The sequence below is a fragment of the Dermacentor variabilis genome, chromosome 4, assembly GCF_050947875.1.
Source record: "Dermacentor variabilis isolate Ectoservices chromosome 4, ASM5094787v1, whole genome shotgun sequence".
Classification (NCBI taxonomy): domain Eukaryota; kingdom Metazoa; phylum Arthropoda; class Arachnida; order Ixodida; family Ixodidae; genus Dermacentor; species Dermacentor variabilis.
This window is the reverse complement of record NC_134571.1, coordinates 3015488-3035409: the sequence shown is the minus strand read 5'-3', so window position 1 is coordinate 3035409 and position 19922 is coordinate 3015488. Positions and strand designations below refer to the sequence as shown.

The 19922-nt window shown below is 44.5% G+C and overlaps 1 protein-coding gene across 3 annotated transcripts in view; it reads right to left on the bottom strand.

Moving 5' to 3' along the window:
- Positions 1 to 1365: 1365 nt before the first annotated feature.
- The window catches only part of rept (RuvB-like helicase 2 rept), a 118541-nt gene continuing 99984 nt past the window's right edge, over positions 1366 to 19922 (bottom strand). For all 3 annotated transcript variants that reach the window (XM_075687960.1, XM_075687962.1, XM_075687961.1), the window contains exon 11: positions 1366 to 1485. In XM_075687960.1, coding sequence (XP_075544075.1) covers positions 1457 to 1485 — 29 coding nt within the window. In that variant the 3' untranslated portion in view covers positions 1366 to 1456. The remainder of the gene's footprint in view (positions 1486 to 19922) is intronic.

The following is a 19922-nucleotide window of genomic DNA, read 5'->3' as shown; positions in this document are numbered from 1 at the left end:
AAAGACAAAAAGTGACAGGACTAACAAGTGATCTTTATTCTTGAAAACAACTTTCCCCAAGTCTGCACTGAAGATGCAGAAGGCACAACATATCACATCAACGGCAATCACCTTATCTATATAGACGGCAAGACACAAGGTGATTACCATTAACAGGATATGTTGTGCCTTGTGCATGTTCAATGTGGACTTGGGGGACATTGTTTTCAAGAATAAAGATCACCTGTTAGTCCAGCCACCTTCATGTCACTTTGTCTATATTTGCCTCTGAATTGTTCCTTTTTCAAGTTTTCTGGCATTCTCGTATAACCATGTACCAACAAGCCACTCTCATGGTTTTGTTTACCCTCACATCTTCACAGCACCCTCACCACGTGAGGGTGCCCATGTCTAGTGGCAAATGGAGAGCATGACAATCGCCCTTCGCACACTTGGCACACACACACTCACTGGGCCTCTTCGATTTGTCATCCCGGAATGTCCAGCGCTGCCGGAGATGCTCCATATGCAATGCCCATGGGCAGAAAACACCGCTTCAGGCAGTCCGGGACTGTCAGGGATGGATAATCGAAGAGGCCCTCTGACGTTATTAGGGAGCGAAGACAACATCATAACGCCAAGTGGCAAAAGAGCAGGTGCAGATCCAGCCTACACGACTGTGCTTCTACCACAAAAACTGTCCTTAGAGGATATTCATGCCATACACACGTGCAATAGACACACATGTAGACGAGTCAGGACTAGCAGACGATGCAATGAGCAATCCACATTATGTGCGGGTCAGCCAGTGTCTACCAGGCAGTGACTCCGTGCAATCTCGTGGCCAATAAATGGTGTTCCCAATGACAGCAACCATCATTTTGACATGGCTTGTACAGGGACAAGAAGTGCAAGGCCACCGTTGAGCCGTCTGCTACAACACGTTCCGAAACCATATATGCTCTGTGCCACTCTCTCCGGTCAGCACACTGTGGCAACCGATAAAGTAGCATGGTAGACGCGGTCGCTGTTGCATTAAGCCCAAAAGTATTTCACTCGTGAGATAAAAAACTACACAAACCACAGAACGCTGACAAAAACTGTCTCAAGAGGCTTGCCAAACCTGCATGCGAAACCGAAACTACTACTGGCATATCATGCGCACTGATTATGCAGACCACACTTTGTTTTGCCATCATCAGTGTCGCCACATACTATACAAGTGAAATGCAAAATCAAAAAATAAAATCAAATAGAAACTTTCTACCGCAACGAATGTGCCAAAATATTGCCAGCTTGCTGTGGGTCGCTTACAGATTCACATGAGCTTTGGTGTTTTGGTCCCTTTAAGCAAGATGCACACTGCACGAATGACAAACACACCAGTGAAGAAAAATATCGCAGAATATTCATTTTAATAAGAAAAAAAAAAGAACTTGATGATGGCAGCAGGAATGATGTGGCTCTGGCTTAACCATTATGCAGCTTCCATTTCAATGTCAGCAACTGAAACATAAAATATAGCCATAAGAACATTGTTATTGTTCTGCAAAATATGCTACGAGATGAATTTCTGTTCTAAAACACATGCAGCTCCCTCAGACGATCAAAGAAGGTGCACAGCCTTCAAGACACATCCCTTTCATAATGGAAAGTCATACACAATTGCAATACTCCAATGTTGAAGCAGAAGCTAGGTGTGGCACACCAGGAGCAAGTTTCACTGGCTTCAAATGCAAACATATCATCTATACACACAGCAAACATATGCAAGAGGCAAGCTCACAATGTTTGGGCTGCATCATCATAATGAAAAATCTGTTGATATGTAGGAATGCCTTTTGAAAGAGTCTGTACTAAAGCTTCGGCCTGCTCCAAAGGCTGATCTGGAATGGTTCATAAAGGGATCCTAAAACAGTCTTGACTGTCTTGTACAAGCATACTGAGTCGGTAGAGCAGGTCATTCTGATCATTAAGAGACATATTTAAGGGCTCCGATTAAAGTGAGTAATTTATTATAAGGTTTTAAATATGTGCATTCCTACCAATCATAGCGGCACCACTTCCCTGAGCTTTGAAAACAGTATAAATTACCCATTTCACCACATTTACAAAACGGTGGCAGCAGTTTCTTTTTCCGCTCATGACTACAAAGAAATCTTACGAGTGCAATATAGAGACAATGGTAAACGTACATATTAGATAATTTCATGTTATCGGGCAACTATCAAACAAGAAGAATACCAGGAACAGCTACTTTGAGTTTATACATTGCATATACGTATGCAGCAATGCGGCAAACACCTGTGGCGGCAGCATCTGTCTCTTTTAGCTTCACGTCGCGCTATAAAACAAACGAAGAAAACAGCGGTCATTGTGCGTAGTGTCACCACATCTGCGTACACCGCGCGACACTCGTCTTCAAATTTTGGTGTAGCTCGTTAACAATAAAATCTGTGAAGGAAAGAGATGCAGGAACACACACTGTTCAGATCCACCACAAGTAGACAACACTTGCACCACCGCTTGAAGGAGGCATGACATAGTGTTGGCCACACCATGTAAAAGTTAAGGGGGAATGCGCAGCTTGAGGGCAGGGTAATGTTTGACCACTCGTGTTACTATAGCGCACTGACAAAATTCTTGTGAGAAAGCATTCCTTGAGAGATGCGTCTAGGCATACGACAAATACTATTTGAAGAGGTGCCATGCAATTGCTCGTTTTCTCATACGCTATAATTTGTCGGGTACCATCAGACAGCAAGAATTTTTCAGATTGGTTCATAATCTGCGGATATATGAGAAATCAAAATGTTGCATTGCCACACTGCAAGGCGGCCAACTTCACTGCCAAGGTACATGCGCTCTCCCTTTGCCTCGACTAGCATTTGCATTTATTTCTCCCATACCGCAGCCGAGGGACCGTGTCACGTTGATGTTGTGAGCCCTACCTTTTCTTTAATTTTTTCATGTCTTTCTTTTCGCTGCATGATACACTTTCAGTGGAGCTATTGCACATCATGCATTGGACGATTTACTGAGGTCCCAGCCATAATCAGTGACGTCACAAGCAGTGTTTTACACAATAGGCATTTAGGCATGCGACCTTGACTCTGGCTGGATGTGGGCCTCTTTTGAGAAGGCGCGCAGGCTTCTGTTCGAAATTTTACCTGTTCTTGCACCATGCAGCCGCTTGATTACTTTGCAGAAACAATTGCTACCACGTGATCTATGCAATGTGCTTGTATGTTTTCAACGTCCAAATCTGGTGATATGCCCTATAAGCTAATATTACTGCATGGAGCAGCTACGACTGCTCCATCAAAATCTACAGATTCGATTGCAGATGATGTATTTGCATGTCATGATGAAGCACTGACATTTTAAACACATCTTGGGGACGATGGTAATTTTCCCTGAACATATCAACATTCGTTTTCCTATCTGCTGGAATATCCAAATCGGGTTATGACAGCATATAGCAACAAAAATATGATGGGATAAAATCTAACCTCTTTAAGCAAATGAATTCGTGTTGAAGCCTTTTCAAGTGCAACTACAGAGATGGGAGGTGTAAACCATGAAAGTAACGCAGACAAGTGTTTCATCTCGTAACTTGCAATGAGTTGCTGCTGAATCCTCTGATTCAGTTGCTCAAATATCACTAGGAAACAAGGCACATTTCATTTGGAAATTCATGTTTAGAGCACTAGAGCTTGAATACAGTATGCTCCTCTCAATTCGTTCAGAACGTCAAAATTACTATTTTCCACCAAACTAGAGCTTCCCCATAGTTCGTGGGAAACATTAGCAAGTCTGATTCCCCCATCTTAAAAGAATTTTCTTGTCACTGAAAAACATGGCACATACTTAGCGGCACATAACCCAGTGACCCAAGCTGGCTACAAAGAGGTTCAAAAGTTGTGCACAAGTGGGTATCTTTAAGGAACCTCTTCCGACACTAGTTTGGGTCACTCAGTATGTGTGGCTATTTTAATTGCTTTGATGCTTCTTTGAACTCCTTGTGCACCCAACGCTGACATACTGTTTAGAGGTATAAATAAACATCTTATTTTTCATAGTCTACTTTCTACAATATCTGTTTTTTAGCGCAAGTGGCAAATTTGAGTTCAGAGCTACAAAGGTATGTTCAGCAGCTTTTTTTTTTTTATGGCAGTGCAGCTATAGTGATGATCGGTTATAACTAGGATTTCTTTCTTTTTAATATCATTATAAGTGACTGCACCGTACTTTCATTTTGGCAATATTTTGCCTGACTAGCACTGGGCATGTCAACGGGCTATAGCATTTCCATACTGCGCTAAGATAAAAATTAAATTATTGGGCTTTACATGTCAAAACCACGATTTGACTTAGGCATGCCGTAGTGGGGGACTCCGGAATAATTTTGACCACCAGGGGATCTTTAACATGCACCTAAATCTAAGTACACGGCTGCTGTTGCATTTTGACTGTTATCAGATAGCGTGCTTGGCACTGTGCCAAGAAAGCAGTTGTTCATACACCCCAATACGTCTTGGTGTGCTCGGCACAGTGCCAAGAATGCCATTGGTCATAGAACCCACAATCTTGCACTGGTCACGCGCAAGATCGCGTGCTCGGCACTGTGCCAAGAATGCCACTGGTCGTAGGCGCCAATGTGTCTGGCATTGGTCAGGCGAAAGATGGCGTGCTTGGCACTGTGTCAAGAATGCCATTGGTCGAATGCCAATGCGGCTTGCACTAATCAAGCGAAAGATAGCTTGCTCGGCACTGTGCGAAGAATGCCACTAGTCGTAGACGCCAATGCGTCTTGCACTGGTCACGCGAAAGCTAGTGTGCTCGGCACTGCCAAAAATTCTGTTGCTCCTAAACGCCGAGGCGTCTTGCGCTGGTCATGCGAAAGATAGTGTGCTTGGCAATGTGCTAAGAATTCCATCGCTCATACACACATGTCTTGCACTAGTCACAGGAAATTGAAGGTATCCCTGAAAGTGGCAATTCGAGAATATGAAGAAAGGGGGTCAATCGAGGGCCCGCTTTTTATCAATCATATCATGAGAAGCCAACAAACAAAATACACTAAGGACAACATAGGGGAAATTACTTGTACTTAATAATTGAATTAAAGGGACACTAAAGGTTACTATTAAGTCAACGTGGACTGTTGAAATACCATCACAGAAACCTCGAAACACTTGTTTCGTGCCAAGGAGAGACTTATTTTAGGAGAAAATGCGTTCTGAAGCGTCCGCGTACCTCTAGCTCAGTTCAAATCGCCCGCCCTCCGATCGAGGAGTACTGACATCATGGTCTCATAGTGACGTTGCGCCATCGGTAAGTAGAACGGCGTCCGCCGATGGCGCTACGGCTTTTCTGCGCAAAACGCAAACGCGCGGCCAGAAACAGAGCCAAGACAGAGCCGACAGCAGAGCGAAAGCGGGAGTATGGTGGCTAGCGGAAGGAGAAACGCGCGACCATGGGGCTTTTGCATTGCCAAGGGGGCGCTGCGTCAAAGGTGCTAAAAAGCGCCCTCTGTCCTAAAATGGTTCGTACCAAGCTCGGTCGTCTGCTTCGGAAAGCACGTTTACAATATGGACCCGCCACTTATGGTTGTGTTGTAGCACGGCCTGCTGCGTATATCGGGCGCTGAAGATTTTTTCAGGGGTGGCACGCTGCGTAAAGGCAAGAAATTATGCAGTGCCGAATATGTGTACGCCGTTCAAGAATTAGGCAGCGAAGTTTTAGCACGGTGTCAATCGCAAGTGAAGCGAGTCGCGTACGAAGTGGAACTACAGGTAAGGTTTGCACGCTAGCTGCTAGATTCAGGCGCACAAACGCGAGGAAATGCGTGCTATAAATGAATCCACAGCAGCGATAAGCAGACATCATGTGTACGGAACTGCTCGAGCACACGACGGTACGCGTCGCGACGGCAGCGGTCTTTCGACATGCCGCCAAACGGCGGGCCTCCTGCAATCTTTGTTGACTGCATGCCGCTAAACTGATGCAATGCATGTGAGCTCGCACGTACGTGCGAATCGCGCTGCAGCGCGAGCTCGTGCGCTGCTCGCTTGATGTAGCTTTTAATGACAGCGCTCAAACATTGATGTGCTGCAATCAATATTGCCTTGCTGCGCTGCCTCAACGTGCTGGCTTGACATCAAGAATGAGCGCATTTAACTCTCTTAACCTGTGCTGCTCGTAGAGTAGTAGTGAATTGTCATCGAATGAGCCCGACCATTTGTGCTCATTTGCACACACTTCACCACTTCGCATCGGTCGAATTGTTAATTGTCGCTGTGGCCGGGTCTCGAATAGTGAATTACCAGCCATGCCTGCTGCTATGTCGGTCTGCTGTCGGTACTGTAGGTGCAAAAGACCGAAATTTCGAACGCAATAATAATAATATTTGGGGTTTTACGTGCCAAAACCACTTTCTGATTATGAGGCACGCCGTAGTGGAGGACTCCGGAAATTTTGACCACCTGGGGTTCTTTAACGTGCACCTAAATCTAGAACGCAGATAATCAAGCAAGCTTCAAGACAGGCGAAGCAGTCAGCATGGCACGAAGTTTCGCTTACTCAGCGCGACGAACTGCAACTATGCAGCGCGCCCGATGCTCCACTTCGTGAGGCATTGAAGGAAAATGGTAGAATCTGATGTTGGGACTCAGGCCTTTTTGTTCTCTCCGGATCGGCATCACCGATTCCTTCTGCTCCCAGCACTACGTCCCACGGCACACGGAGAGTCCGTTTTCGTTAAACTATAGGCTGCGGCGAGCTCGCAGCGTGGTCGGCGTGGTCTGTGAGAAGTGACGAGCCTTTTTGCACTCGCAACAGGGCAGAAAAAAGTGTGAATCGACGCAAAACTCGGCCTAGAAACGTGCTTCACCACAGCCAGGGCTCAATACGACCCAAGCTGGCACGACCCAGATGTCGTTTCCCGCACCGCCACCAGGCGCCGCTACTATACCTCAAACTCCAGCGCAAGACGCCCATAAGCTGGTACTTCATTCTATGACGCAAACTTCGACGCTCGTCGCAACGGACCCTGACACCGACACATTGGCTCGCGATGGTGGGCTCAACTTCAGCGATTTGAGCACCGACGAGCGTGACCTCCTGCTGAGGGCTCGCACTGCCGGCGTCGTTGCGTACTACGACGGCGGCCTCGACACCGGCTCTCCGGAGCGGGAAAGCAACGAGGGCTTCACGACATCACATGGATGTGGCATTCTCGCTGCTTGTTCCAAATGAAAGTTTCGCGAGCCAGCAGAACCTTCACAGCACGACGCGATAACGAAACTACTGAAACTCCAAAGCGTGCGCGGCGCAGAGTCGAGCGCGCAGAGTCGAGCGAAAACGAAACCTTTCGAACACCCATATTATTGAAGGGTAAGGTCAAAATGTTATTTTTTCTTAGAATCGAATAGACGTAGACAAGTAGCATTTTTTTCCGTCTTATAATCGAATGAAATGATATTTTTAATACGAGTAGTTGAGTATTAGTAACACAAATTATGAGGAGTCCTTTCGTCACCGGGCTAGTACCGGAATGTCGCTGGGGGGTCTCAAATCGTGTCATGCATTTACCTCAATTTCTCAGTTACTAAAGCTCTGTTCGCGATTATATTGACGCCTTAGACGTTCTAGAACATTGTTCTACCACTTTAACTTGAGTTTCTGGTAACCTTTAGTGTCCCTTTAAGAGTGTTGGGTGCATGCAGACCGCTTGGTATGTCTTCAAGAGTCGTTCACATAACATTCGACAGATGGTAAGCGCAATCATCATTAGCTAGACTTGGCACACGACATATCGCTGCGACAAGTTCAGGGTGCGATCATTATGCGAGTGCGATCACTGTATGAGTAAATACGGTATGTTGTTTGCGAGCTCCCGGAGGCAATCATTGAGGCAGTGTCCCCATTTGTCCTATGTAGGAGTGCCCGCCCTTCAAGGGTATTTCATAAACGGCTCCTGTGATGCAGCTGGTGAGCGGCTCCTAATGCTTCTTGCCGCAACCTTTTTTGTGGGGGTTGTTTTGGTTTAACCCTTCTGCATAAAGCGTTCAGCTTTCCTGGGGCTGAAAAAAACAACCGAAACACCCGCCCTTCCCACAGCCTTTCTCAATCTGTGGGACACTTCGTGCACATAGGGAATGACAGCCACCTTCGAAGTATTGATCTCGGTTTTGCATGTCTTCTTTCTTTGGTGCGTTTCCGCTAACATGTCTTCCGCTAGCTGTACCAGGAGGACGCTTGGAAAACCAGCCCGCAAAAGCCGCTGTACCTGTACCTGTACCTAACTTTGAGTGAGCCGACGAAAAAGGCAAAGGCCTTTTGCTGAGCGGGGTGCATACCTCCGGCATACATGTTCTTTCTTGAACAATCGTTGCACCTCATCGGAGAGCTCACCGTATCGCAAGAAACACAGGCGGCCCTAAAACTAGGTCCTAAGTTCTGCGCACATTCAAAGCTCGAGAAACCTGAGCTGCTTGCCCTGGTCCAGAGAACCGCATCAAAATCAGAACCACACGAGGCGACAAGGTGCATTCTGGAAGGGCTCAAAGCATTGCCAGCTCGATCCAAAGTAGATCGACGTGTACAACCCGTGCAACTGGCCACTACCATCAGGAAGGCACACGTGAAGCTCCTTGTATCCGACAAGGAAGGTGGCTTCGCCGTCATGCCTTCAGGCGTTTACAAAGCAAAAGCTGAGGCCGTCATTAGAGCCCATTTCCATGAAGCTGACGGGAAGCTTCCAAGTAGGGCTAAGAAAGAAGCAAGTAAGATGCGTGAAAAAGCTCGACTGGAAAAGCTTGTCGCAGCAATCAAAAAGAAAGGTGGACAGAATCTTCAAGCCTTTTTCTCGGCAAAAACGCACAAGCCCAACTGCCCGTCGAGAGTAATTGTGTCAGAACGAGGAGCTTGGCAGAAGCTGCTTATTAGCTTCCTGCAGAAATGCATTGGCCTACTCGAGGAGAACGACCCTTTTTTAATTCGCAGCTCAGCAGCTGTATCCAAGTAGTTCAATTCCCCCAGCACAGCTGGGATGTTGGCCTTCTCCATTGATGTAAAGGATCCTTACTACTCGTTGCCCCACTCACTTCTTGAAGTCGTAAAAAAAGGCATTGAGGCATTGGGGATTTGGAGCCGGCACACTTGCCGACATGACGCTAATGCCGCTGTTGCTGGTGCAGGTACCTTTGGTTCTTGTCTCGGTGGTTCGTCTCGAAGCAGCGGAGCATGGGGCATGGCCTTTTTCGTCGGAGCCCTGGATAATGTCTGCAATATCTCGGCTATCGTCCACCCGTGTGCATGAATCGTCATCTATCGTTGGCAGCATGCGTGGTGCGAACGGTGGATGGATCAGCGAGGACCGACCAATCGACTTCGACCAACAGGACCCACGTGATGCCGATCAAGGCTATATAGACACTCAGCACAATGGCTTCGTGGGATTTGGAGCCGGCACACTAGCCGACATGACGCTAATGCCGCTGTTGCTGGTGCAGGTTAGTCATTACTATCCATCTGAATTGCAGAAGCTAGTGTGTGCGTTGCCGGCTCCTCCCACGAAGCCAAGTGTTTGTAACAAAAATCGCGGATGCAGCATGCACAGATTGCGTCTGAAGGGATTCCGTTTATTTTCCAACAGAGTGCTCTATTTGATTTTGTTGTTAATACTCGCGGGGGACGTTGGAACTAAATCCAGGGCCTACTAACGCACCGAAGATGGAACTGCTGCAATGTTTGCGCAGTGGGCAGGAAACTTTAATTTCAAAGTTAAACAGCATCGAAGCCAGGTTCGAAAGGAATGAGAACATGCTGATGGAAGTGAAAAATAATCTCAGCCAAACTCAGAACCAGATAAAGGAAATCAGTATGATTGCTACAGAACAGGCAGCTATAATACGGCATCTCATGCAACAGGTAAAAGATTTGCAGAAGAAAACAAACGACCTAGAGAACAGAAGTCCCCGGAAAAATCTTGTTTTCTATGGTGTTGAAGACAAACCCTCAGAATCATGGGATGAATCCGAAGCTATGGTAAAGAACATTTGTAAAACGAGCCTTGGAATTGAGCTCGGGTCTCTGGGAAGGGCACACCGCTTAGGACCCTATAAAGAAAATAGAAAAAGACCGATTATTGTTAAATTTTCCTTGTACAAAGACCGCCAGGCAGTGCTTCTTAATGCTAAAAAATTTAAGGATTCGCAGTACAGCGTCGGCGAAGATTACTCACCTGAAACAAGAAGTACTAGGAAGAAGTTATGGGAATACGCTAAGGCAATAAGAGAGGATAAGAACAATAAAGTAAAACTGAATTTTGACAAACTAATTATCAACGGCAGGGCTTTCAGGTGGGATGAAGACAAAGAAGAGGTCGTCCCATTGTGTAGGCTGTGATAGACCAGAAAAAAGCAGAAGTACCGATGTCGACGACTCGTTGCTGTCGCCGTGAACTGCCGAAGCGTAGTTAATAAAACAGCCGAACTTTCTGGGTTGATAGAAAGTGTTGACGCTGACATAGTCCTTGGCACCGAATCTTGGTTAAAGCCTTCAATTGCTGATAGTGAGGTGTTTCCAGAAAACTACATCGTCTATCGCAAAGATAGGCCCACTGCAGGTGGGGGTGTCTTTTTGCTTGTTCACTCATCCCTACAGTCTTCAGCAATTGATTATAAGTGCAATGCACTGTAGTCTGTATGGTGCAAGATAGTCCTATCAGATAATTTCACGTTCATTGTTGGGGTGGTTTATTGCTCGCCCAGCTCGGATATCAGCACAGTGCAAACATTATATGAAATTCTCACAGAGGCGTCAGGTCAGACGATACTTCTTGGGGGGGATTTTAATCTGCCTGGGTTATCTTGGTGCAATGATACGTGTATAAGTTCTGGCGGGCGCATGAACCTTGCGATGAAAAATATCATAGACATGTTTGGTCTGACGCAGTACGTTACCGATCCTACTCGCAATGGCGCTGTGTTAGACTTGCTGTTTTGTAACTCGCCGGATTTCATAAGAAATGTGAATGTCATTCCGGGAATTAGCGACCATCTGGCTGTTGTTTCCGGTATCCATAAAGAAAAGAACCGTGCGAAGTTATCCACGACTAGGAGGGTCTACTTTCATGAGAAGGGTGACTACAATGCAATTTCTGAGAAACTTCGTAATTTCTTTTCTGTTTTCGAGTGCTTATCTGAGGAGCGTAATGTGCACGATATGTGGGACAATTTTAAGAATATGTTACTCGAGCTGGTAAGTGTACATGTCCCCAATGTTGATTGTTCACGGCTTAAAAAGCACAAACAGCCATGGGTAACAACACATATACTAAAGCTTATCAAGAAAAAGATGAGGGCATTTAACGCATTCAAGAAAAGCAAATCAGCTGCTCATTTTACAAAACTACATACGATTACACGCGAATATAAGCTAAAAATAGGAAAAGCTAAAGATGACTACTTCAGCGAGCTGAGCAACAAAATGAAATCAAACCCTAAAATGTTTTGGAAGTACTTAAAACAGTGTGGATCAGATTCCTTCGGAATACAGGAGTTAAATTATAATGGTAAGATAATTGTGGAAGACGAAGATAAGGCTGCCTGCCTAAACAACTTTTTTCATTCGGTATTCTTACCCAACCACACCTGTCATATTCATCCACCTACAACTAATATTTCGCCTATGCTTCCTGTTGAGCTTAGTGTTAATGGAATTGAAAAACTATTGAAAGATATTGATGAGAGTAAATCTAGTGGTCCAGATGGTATTTCTCCACGTGTACTCAAACGTTGCGCGGGGCCAATTTCTATGTACCTTTATTTAATTTTTGAAAAATCTTTATCGACAGGTATTTTACCTCATGACTGGAAAATTGCACACGTTGTTCCGATACATAAAGGTGGGTCCAAAAAAGACGTCGGTAACTACAGGCCGATATCACTTACGTCTATCCCGTGTAAAATACTTGAACATATATTATATAAACAAATACTAAATCATCTAAATAAGCATAAGGTACTAATTAACGAGCAGCATGGATTTCGTAGGGGACTATCTTGCACAACACAACTAGTTGAGTTTTATCATGACATAATATCCAGCGTAGATGCAGGAGGACAGGTAGAATTTTCGGAAAGCCTTCGACACGGTATCACATTCACTCTTATTGTTTAAACTTAATACCCTACACATTGATGCAACTGTTTTTAAATGGATTGAATGTTACCTTTCCCAAAGAAGGCAATGTGTAATATTGAATGGAAAATGCTCCGAATATGCAAATGTTACGTCAGGAGTCCCACAGGGCTCCGTTCTGGGTCCGCTATTATTTTTGGTGTACACTAATGATATCTCTGCCGGAATTTCATCTTCTATACGGTTGTTTGCGGATGACTGTGTTGTGTACAAAAACATTTCCCATCACAATGATACAATTGAACTTCAGAACGACTTATCAATCATTCGTGATTGGTGTACTAAATGGAAAATGACTTTGAACATAACAAAGTGTGTACATCTCTCATTTACTAAAAAGAAGAAACCAATTCAGTCACGGTATCATCTGAACAATGTACTATTGAAGCAAGGCAGTACGTATAAGTATTTAGGTGTGCTACTGTCGTCTGAATGTTCGTGGAAACCACAGGTAGACAGTATCATAGCCAAAGCTGGGAAAGCTTTGAATTTCATTCAGAGAAACCTGCGATGTTCACATACGAATTTAAAACGTATGGCATATACAACTTGTGTTCGACCACTCTTAGAATATGGCTGTGTTGTGTGGGAACCCCACGAGGTAACCTTCATTGCCGCTCTAGAAAAAATACAGAACCGTGCTGCCAGGTTCGTCTTGGGGCGGTACGGAAGAAGGGAGAGCTGCACTGCAATGAAGGCTGAGCTAGGATGGGAATCACTTTCTGCCCGCCGCAATAAACTGAGATTAAAATTTCTATATTCGATTTACTACAATAAAACAGGAATTAATAGGGAAATTTACCTACAGAAACCTCATTACATTTCAAAACGAACTGATCATAGTTGCAAAATCCTCGAGTACCCTGCCAAGACGAACATGTATGCCAACTCATTTTTTGTTCGAACAATTAAACAGTGGAATAGGCTGACTGAAAAGCAAGTGCATTGTGTGAACGAAGACGTATTTTATTTCATGTTGTAACCCCCCTGCTGTAACGCCTTTGGGCGCTGCGGGGTAATTGATGAATAAAGAATAAAGTACGGAAATGTGCGCTTCGAAAATGAATGCGGAACAAGTGTAGACAGGTTTCACGACTTGCTTGCGCTGTACCTGCGCTCCACGGTGGTCCAGTTCACAGCGAAGATGTTTCTCCAAAATGAAGGAGTGTGCATTGGTTCATGCTCTGCACCTGTACTGAGTGACCTGTTGCTAGCCCGCTACCACCGTGACATCGAAAGGAACGTCCAAACGGTGCACACTAAGAAGCTCTTCAGGTACGTCGACGACTGCCTCAACTTCATTGAGGCGACTGAAGATGATCTTGCTGCAGTGGTACAAATCGTCTATAAAAGCTTTGTAGATAATGTGAATGGTCTTGCATATTGAAAAGATATTGAGCCAAAAAAAAAAAAAACAACACACACCAGAAAGACGACGACACCACGGGCGCTACTTCAACTGTTTAATGAGGGTGGAAGCACTCGACATATATAGCCCTCCAAAACACCGCGCATGCGTACAAGGCAACATGGAGTACAAAGTTTTATCAAAGTAGGCGTGATAGAAACTTCAGCTCAGCCTCGTAAAGAAAAACCGATGTATCACTAACACAGTTAGGACCCGCTTTCTTGATGTAGAAGGCTTCCAATGTTTCACGCGATGTCTGATGTTTGCCTCTACCCAAAATCCTCGCTTCGCGGAACTGTGGAACACAATCGGTGCAAGTCCTGCAGTGATCCACAAGTGGCTCACCTTCATTATTTTTTATACCTTTTGCATGCTCCCTAAGCCGGTCGTTGACACAGCGCCCCGTCTGTCCAATGTAGGATTTCCCGCAGGACAGAGGAATTTCATATACGACGTTTGTGGCACACTTTACGAAACGCTGGCCATGGTCTCGCGCTCACAAAGGAGCTACCGGAGGACAACACTTTGCACTTTCTGGACTTTCTCCTATTCATTTTTAGAAAAACTTTTTGTGCGCAAAACAAACAGGGACAAAGAAAAGGAGCAACACAAGGATGAGCGCTTTCTAACAACTGGTTTTATTTTCGAAGAACCACCTGCTTAAATACCCACAGATCTGCGCGATCCAGTCAACAGAACACGCCAATAGCGCATATAACAACACTTGTGATAAAATGCCTCAGATCAGCGCTACCCAGTGAACATAAGAACAGCACAGCGCATAAAGCAAGCACTTAAGATGAAAATGCGTTAAAGATATGATGATAGGAGCGGATTCTCTTTATGTAACAATGGAACAGAAGGGTGACTGATGCATTTTTCTTTAGTTTTGCAATCCAGTGAGCTTCCACACTTTCTCTCGCAGTTTGATTTCTATGACTAAACAATATCTCGGAGCTTCTAAGACAGAGTGAGCAAGCATGTACTTGCTCTTTACCCTGTTTTAAGTTTTTTCATTAGTCTAGTGCATGATGCCAGCATCATAGCGAGCGGGTACCCAGCCTTTCTCAACAGATTAACTTGCTCAAGAAATGCAATGTTTACAGTGTGATAACATAACTTCAACAACGCTGACTGGAAACATGAAATGACTATACCATTCTTCACAAGCCTGGAATGGTATGAGGCACAGTTCATTAGCAGTTTTACAGCTTGGGGTGAGAATGACTAACATACATGTTCCAGTAGAAATTCTAACTTGACATCAAGAAACTGTAGCTTATTATCTACCAGCACTTCCGAAGTGAATGTCAAGCCCTTGCCCACAGAATTAAAGGATTCTACTACCCTATTCCTGAAGGCATCCTTGCCTACATGACTGCCCAAAATCAAATAGTCATCTACATATCTGTACACCTTATATACTACACCTACTAAATCTTTTGCCAGCTCTCTGTCTATGTTTCCCAGAAAAATGCTACTAAGGATGGGAGCTACCTTTGACCTGACGCACACACTCCTTGCCTGTATATATGTTTCATCACAGAATCCCCCTATGTGTGTATTCACTAAATAAATATGCTGAAGTTCAAGAGAGGATTCAACAGCTATCCCGCACATGTTGCGGAATGACACCTCGTCATTTTCATTTGTTATGCAATCACTAACACTGCACATTAGGGGCCCATGCAGCAAGGAATAGTAGAGATCTTGAACGTCTATGCTGAATCCACAGCTGCAACTTGTACTATTTGATGCCAGAAAATTCACAAGGCCTTTAGTGTTTTTCAATAAGTACGGATGCTGTACTTCTAAGGAATTCACCATTTTCTGCAGGAACCCTGCAACCAGACCCTGCCAACACCCTTGCTTGGACACAATTGGCCTAAACAGAATTCCTTGCTTGTGTGTTTTTGCAGTAAAATATATATCCAATATCATTACTTTTGAGTTCTTTACATGTGACGCGAGCTTTTCTTGGTTACATTTTTTCAATAGGCCCACCGCCTCCTTTTTTACACTCTCTACATTGACATCACTTTTCCTAAAGTACTTGTTCACCGCTAGGAAAGCCTTTTCTAAATAACAATCATTTGGTACAACAACCACAAAGCCTTCCTTGTCTACTTGAACCACATGCAGATTGTTCTCTACCAAATACTTAGCAGTCCTATCAACATTAGGTCTGGATCTATCGTTTACTGAAGCCTTGGCCACCTTGTCCACACATTCCACCACACATAGATCTTTTTCTTTCTCTGGTACACTCCTGGCAATGTCCCTTGTAAGTGCTAACCTGCCGACGATGCCGATCCTTGGCTCCACGCAGAACTTTGGCCCCAACTTGAGTACCTCTTGATGCCGTTCTTCCACCGTTGCGCCCCCTAGTATTAGAAGGTGTCCCTCTGGCACTTTCCTTTTCTACTTCTTCGGCAATCTCCGACCCCCGTTATTCCACATAGCCTCAGTCAATATTTGCCTGTCTGCACCAGTCGCAAAAAGCCTTCACATTGAAAAGACGATCGGAAGCAGACAAACAGGACACCTTTAGACATTCTTTGAAATGAATAACCTGTCTCCGGCTCTCTGATCTCAAAATCTTAATTATTCTTCTCCTGTGTCCTGCAGGCAGGGGCAACCATGTAGTATTAAACACCTGCGTAAGAACCAATTTGTTGAATGTGGGAAGAACATTGGGTATCAGATTCCTATGACATGTGGTCATATGCGCTTAGGGCAGACTGCGAGATGCATTAACACGAGACTAAGGAAACACATGTCTAGTCTGAAAGGTTGCCTTAGCAAGCATTTGGCAATGCATAGTCAAGAACATGCTTGCTCATCCTGTCTTAGAAGTACTGACATGCTGTTTAGGCATAGAAATCAAACCGCGAGAAGAATTGTGGAAGCTCACTGGATTGCAAAACTAAAGAAAAAATGCATCAGTCATCCATCTGTTTCATTGTTAAAGAGAACTCACTCCTATCATCATATCTTCAACGCATTTTCATCTTAAGTGCTTGTTTTATGAGCCTTGCTGTTTTTATGTTGCCCGGGTAGCGCTGATCCAAGGCATTTTCTTACAAGTGTTGTTATATGCGCTATTGGCATGTTCTGTTGACTGGATCGCGCATATCTATGGGTATTTAAGCAGGTAGTTCTTCGAAAATAAAACCAGTTGTTAGAAAGCACTCACCCTTGTTCTCCTCCTTTTCTTTGTCTCTGTTTGTTTTGCGCACAAATAGTTTTTCTAAAAATGAATCTGTTCCAACTAGACCGACTCGCAGTTATGTTTCTCCTATTGTTCAAGAAAGAACATGTACGCTGGAGGTATGCACCCCACTCAGCAAAAAGCCTCTTGCCTTTTTTGTTGACTCACTCAAGGTTAGTGAAGAGGGTAATCACAAAATCACAAAAGCCACCTTCCGTAATGCACTGCAAAGATTGTGCATACACGAGATTGAAATAGCCTTTGAAGGCCAGGTACAGCGGCTTTTGCGGGCTGGTTTTCCAAGAGTCCTCCTGGTACAGCTAGCGGAAGACATGCTAGCGGAAATGCACCAAAGAAAGAAGACACACAAAACCGAGAACAATACTTCGAAGATGGCTGTCATTCCCTACTTTCAATGGGTATCCCCCAGATTGAAAAAGGCCGTGGGAAGGGCGGGTGTATCGGTTGTTTTTTCAGCCCCAGGAAAGCTGAACGCCTTATGCAGAAGGGTTAAACCAAGACAACCCCCACAAAAGAAGGTTGCGACAAGAAGCATCAGGAGCCCCTCACCAGCTGCATCACAGGAGCCATTTATGAAATACCCTTGAAGTGCGGGCGCTCCTACTTAGGACAAACAGGACGCTGCCTCAATGATCACCTCCAGGAGCACACCAACAACATAAAACAAAATTGCAGCAGCAATCTTGCTCTGCGTTGCAAGTCGTGTAAATGCATCCCCTATTTTTAAAAAAGTCACTGTCATCCAAAAGCACGATGACCAACGCACGCATGGAATTATCGAAGCATGTGCCATCACCCACGTGGACCTTCATGCATCAGTTCACCATCTATTTAGTTATTAGACAAGGAAATCATGTATCTGCAAATTTAACCGATCTCCGCCCACATGCAATCTCAAGTCATTCTTTTCGTGTTTTCGTGTCATTTATGTTTTTATTATTACTTCTCTGCCTATATATTCTACGCTCACACAATAAACATACTTGTTGGAAGTGAGCGCCTGTGTCGTGTGCCTCTTTTCTGTGTCCCCTTATCCGCGCTGTTTGCAAAAGAATGTGTTCGTACAAACATGCCCGGCTAGCCACTATTCTGAAGTTCTAACCAATTGAGCCACCATGGTGCCGTTTCCCCATCCACTTTCTTGGGTATTTATGTTTTACTACTAGAACTAACCTTGGCAGTGCTAGCCAGTGACACCAGTCACAAACATTGGCAGCGGATGTGGAACATTCTTTCTGCAGCAGGCATCACGAGTACGTCATCTTTTTGGGTTTTGCGTGATCTTTTTGGGTCAATAAACCCACACATGCTACCAGAAGGCATCAATGTCGCTGAATTCGAGACCCTCGTTATGTAACGAACGAAACGAAAAGGGGTTAACCGAGGGGCCTGACCCTTATTAATCATATCATGAGAAGCCAACAAAGACACCAAGGACACTATAGGGGAAAGTACTTGTACTCACTAATTGAATTAGAGAAATGATAAATTATTGACAATGAAAGCGGATGAAAAGACAACTTACCGCAAGTGGGGAACGATCCCACATCTTCGCATTACGTGTGCGATGCTCTAACCAATTGAGCTAACCAATCGGGCCACTCGGTTAACCCCCTTTCTTCTCATTCATTACATAACGAGGACCTCGAATCAGGCAACATTGATGCCTTAGGTAGCATGTGTGGGTTTATTGACCAGTTGCATTCACCCAAAAAGATCACGTACTTGTGACGCCTGCGGCAGAAAGGAGGTTCCACATCCGCCGCCAATGTTTGTGAGTGGCGGCGCTCATTAACACTCCCAAGGTTAGTTATAGTAGTAAAACATAAATACCCAAAAAAGTGGATGGGGAAAAGGCGCCGCAGTTGCTCAATTGGTTAGAGAATCGCACATGTAATGCAAAGATGTGGGATTGTTTCCCACATGCAAGTTGTTTTTTCATCCCCTTTCACTGCCATTTATATATCATTCCTTTAATTCAATTAGTAAGTACAAGTAATTTCCCCTATGTTGTCCTTGGTGTCTTGGTTCGTTGACTTCTCATGATATGAATCGAGAATATGGCACACTTTTTACACCACTTGTGGAATAAAATCACTTATTACCGAGGAATCCAGTATTGCACTTTGATTATTCAGACTTTTTAGCGGTCCCCATTGAGTATGAATAATCGGTTGGCGATTGTACTATCAACAGTTTCTCACTTTCTGCAAAAAGTGGTTTTTCGTCATTTCTTAAATTTCTGGAAATTTTATATGCCTATGCACTCTTTGTATATGTATATCTATCTGTGTGATCTGTGTGCATATGTATGCATATCATACTTGTTATATGACGTATTAGAAGTATCAGTTTTTTCCTTCTTCGGTTGTACATTGAGCGCAACTGCAATTTTCATATAATCTGCACCTTATCGTATACGTTATTGTACGCGTAAATGCTGTATGGACTGCCCGGGAGCAGGGGCCCAGTCAGGCTGTCTCAGCCTTTAGTCTGTGTCTCCGCAGGAAATGCCCTGAAATAGAGATTCTGATTATATTTGATATCCACGGCCCAGCTACGGACTAGATGTCTTGGACAGGCAGCCTGACACAGCTTAGGTTCATGCTAGAAGTTTCACAGTGGTTGTCACAAAACATACAATTTAGACGACACTTTATTCTTGCTACCATTATTTTTTGTTGTAGCCATTGTCTGCAACCTAAATGTGCAGCCAGTACATGAGCGTTTTCCATTTTGCCGGCAATCAAGCCTGTTGCTTCTTGCACTCAGTAGCACAATGCCACAGCTACTGACTGATCGCAGTGGGCAGAGCATACTTTTGCAAACATTGTGTATGGGAGACATAGAATTACAATAAATATAATGAGCCTTTGAAATGTTGCTTGGGGTAACTTATGAGAGGCTTCGTTTCCAGGAGGCGTGGCCTCAAGATAAGCGTATTGAGGAGCCAGTCAAATGCAACTGCCATTCACGCTCTTTTGCTGAGGCCACAAAATAAGATTCATAGCTTGTCTCCCCATCTGGGTGTCCATGTCAGAAGATGCATAAGTAATCTGCTGACCTTACCAATGCCTGAGACTGCATGCTTGC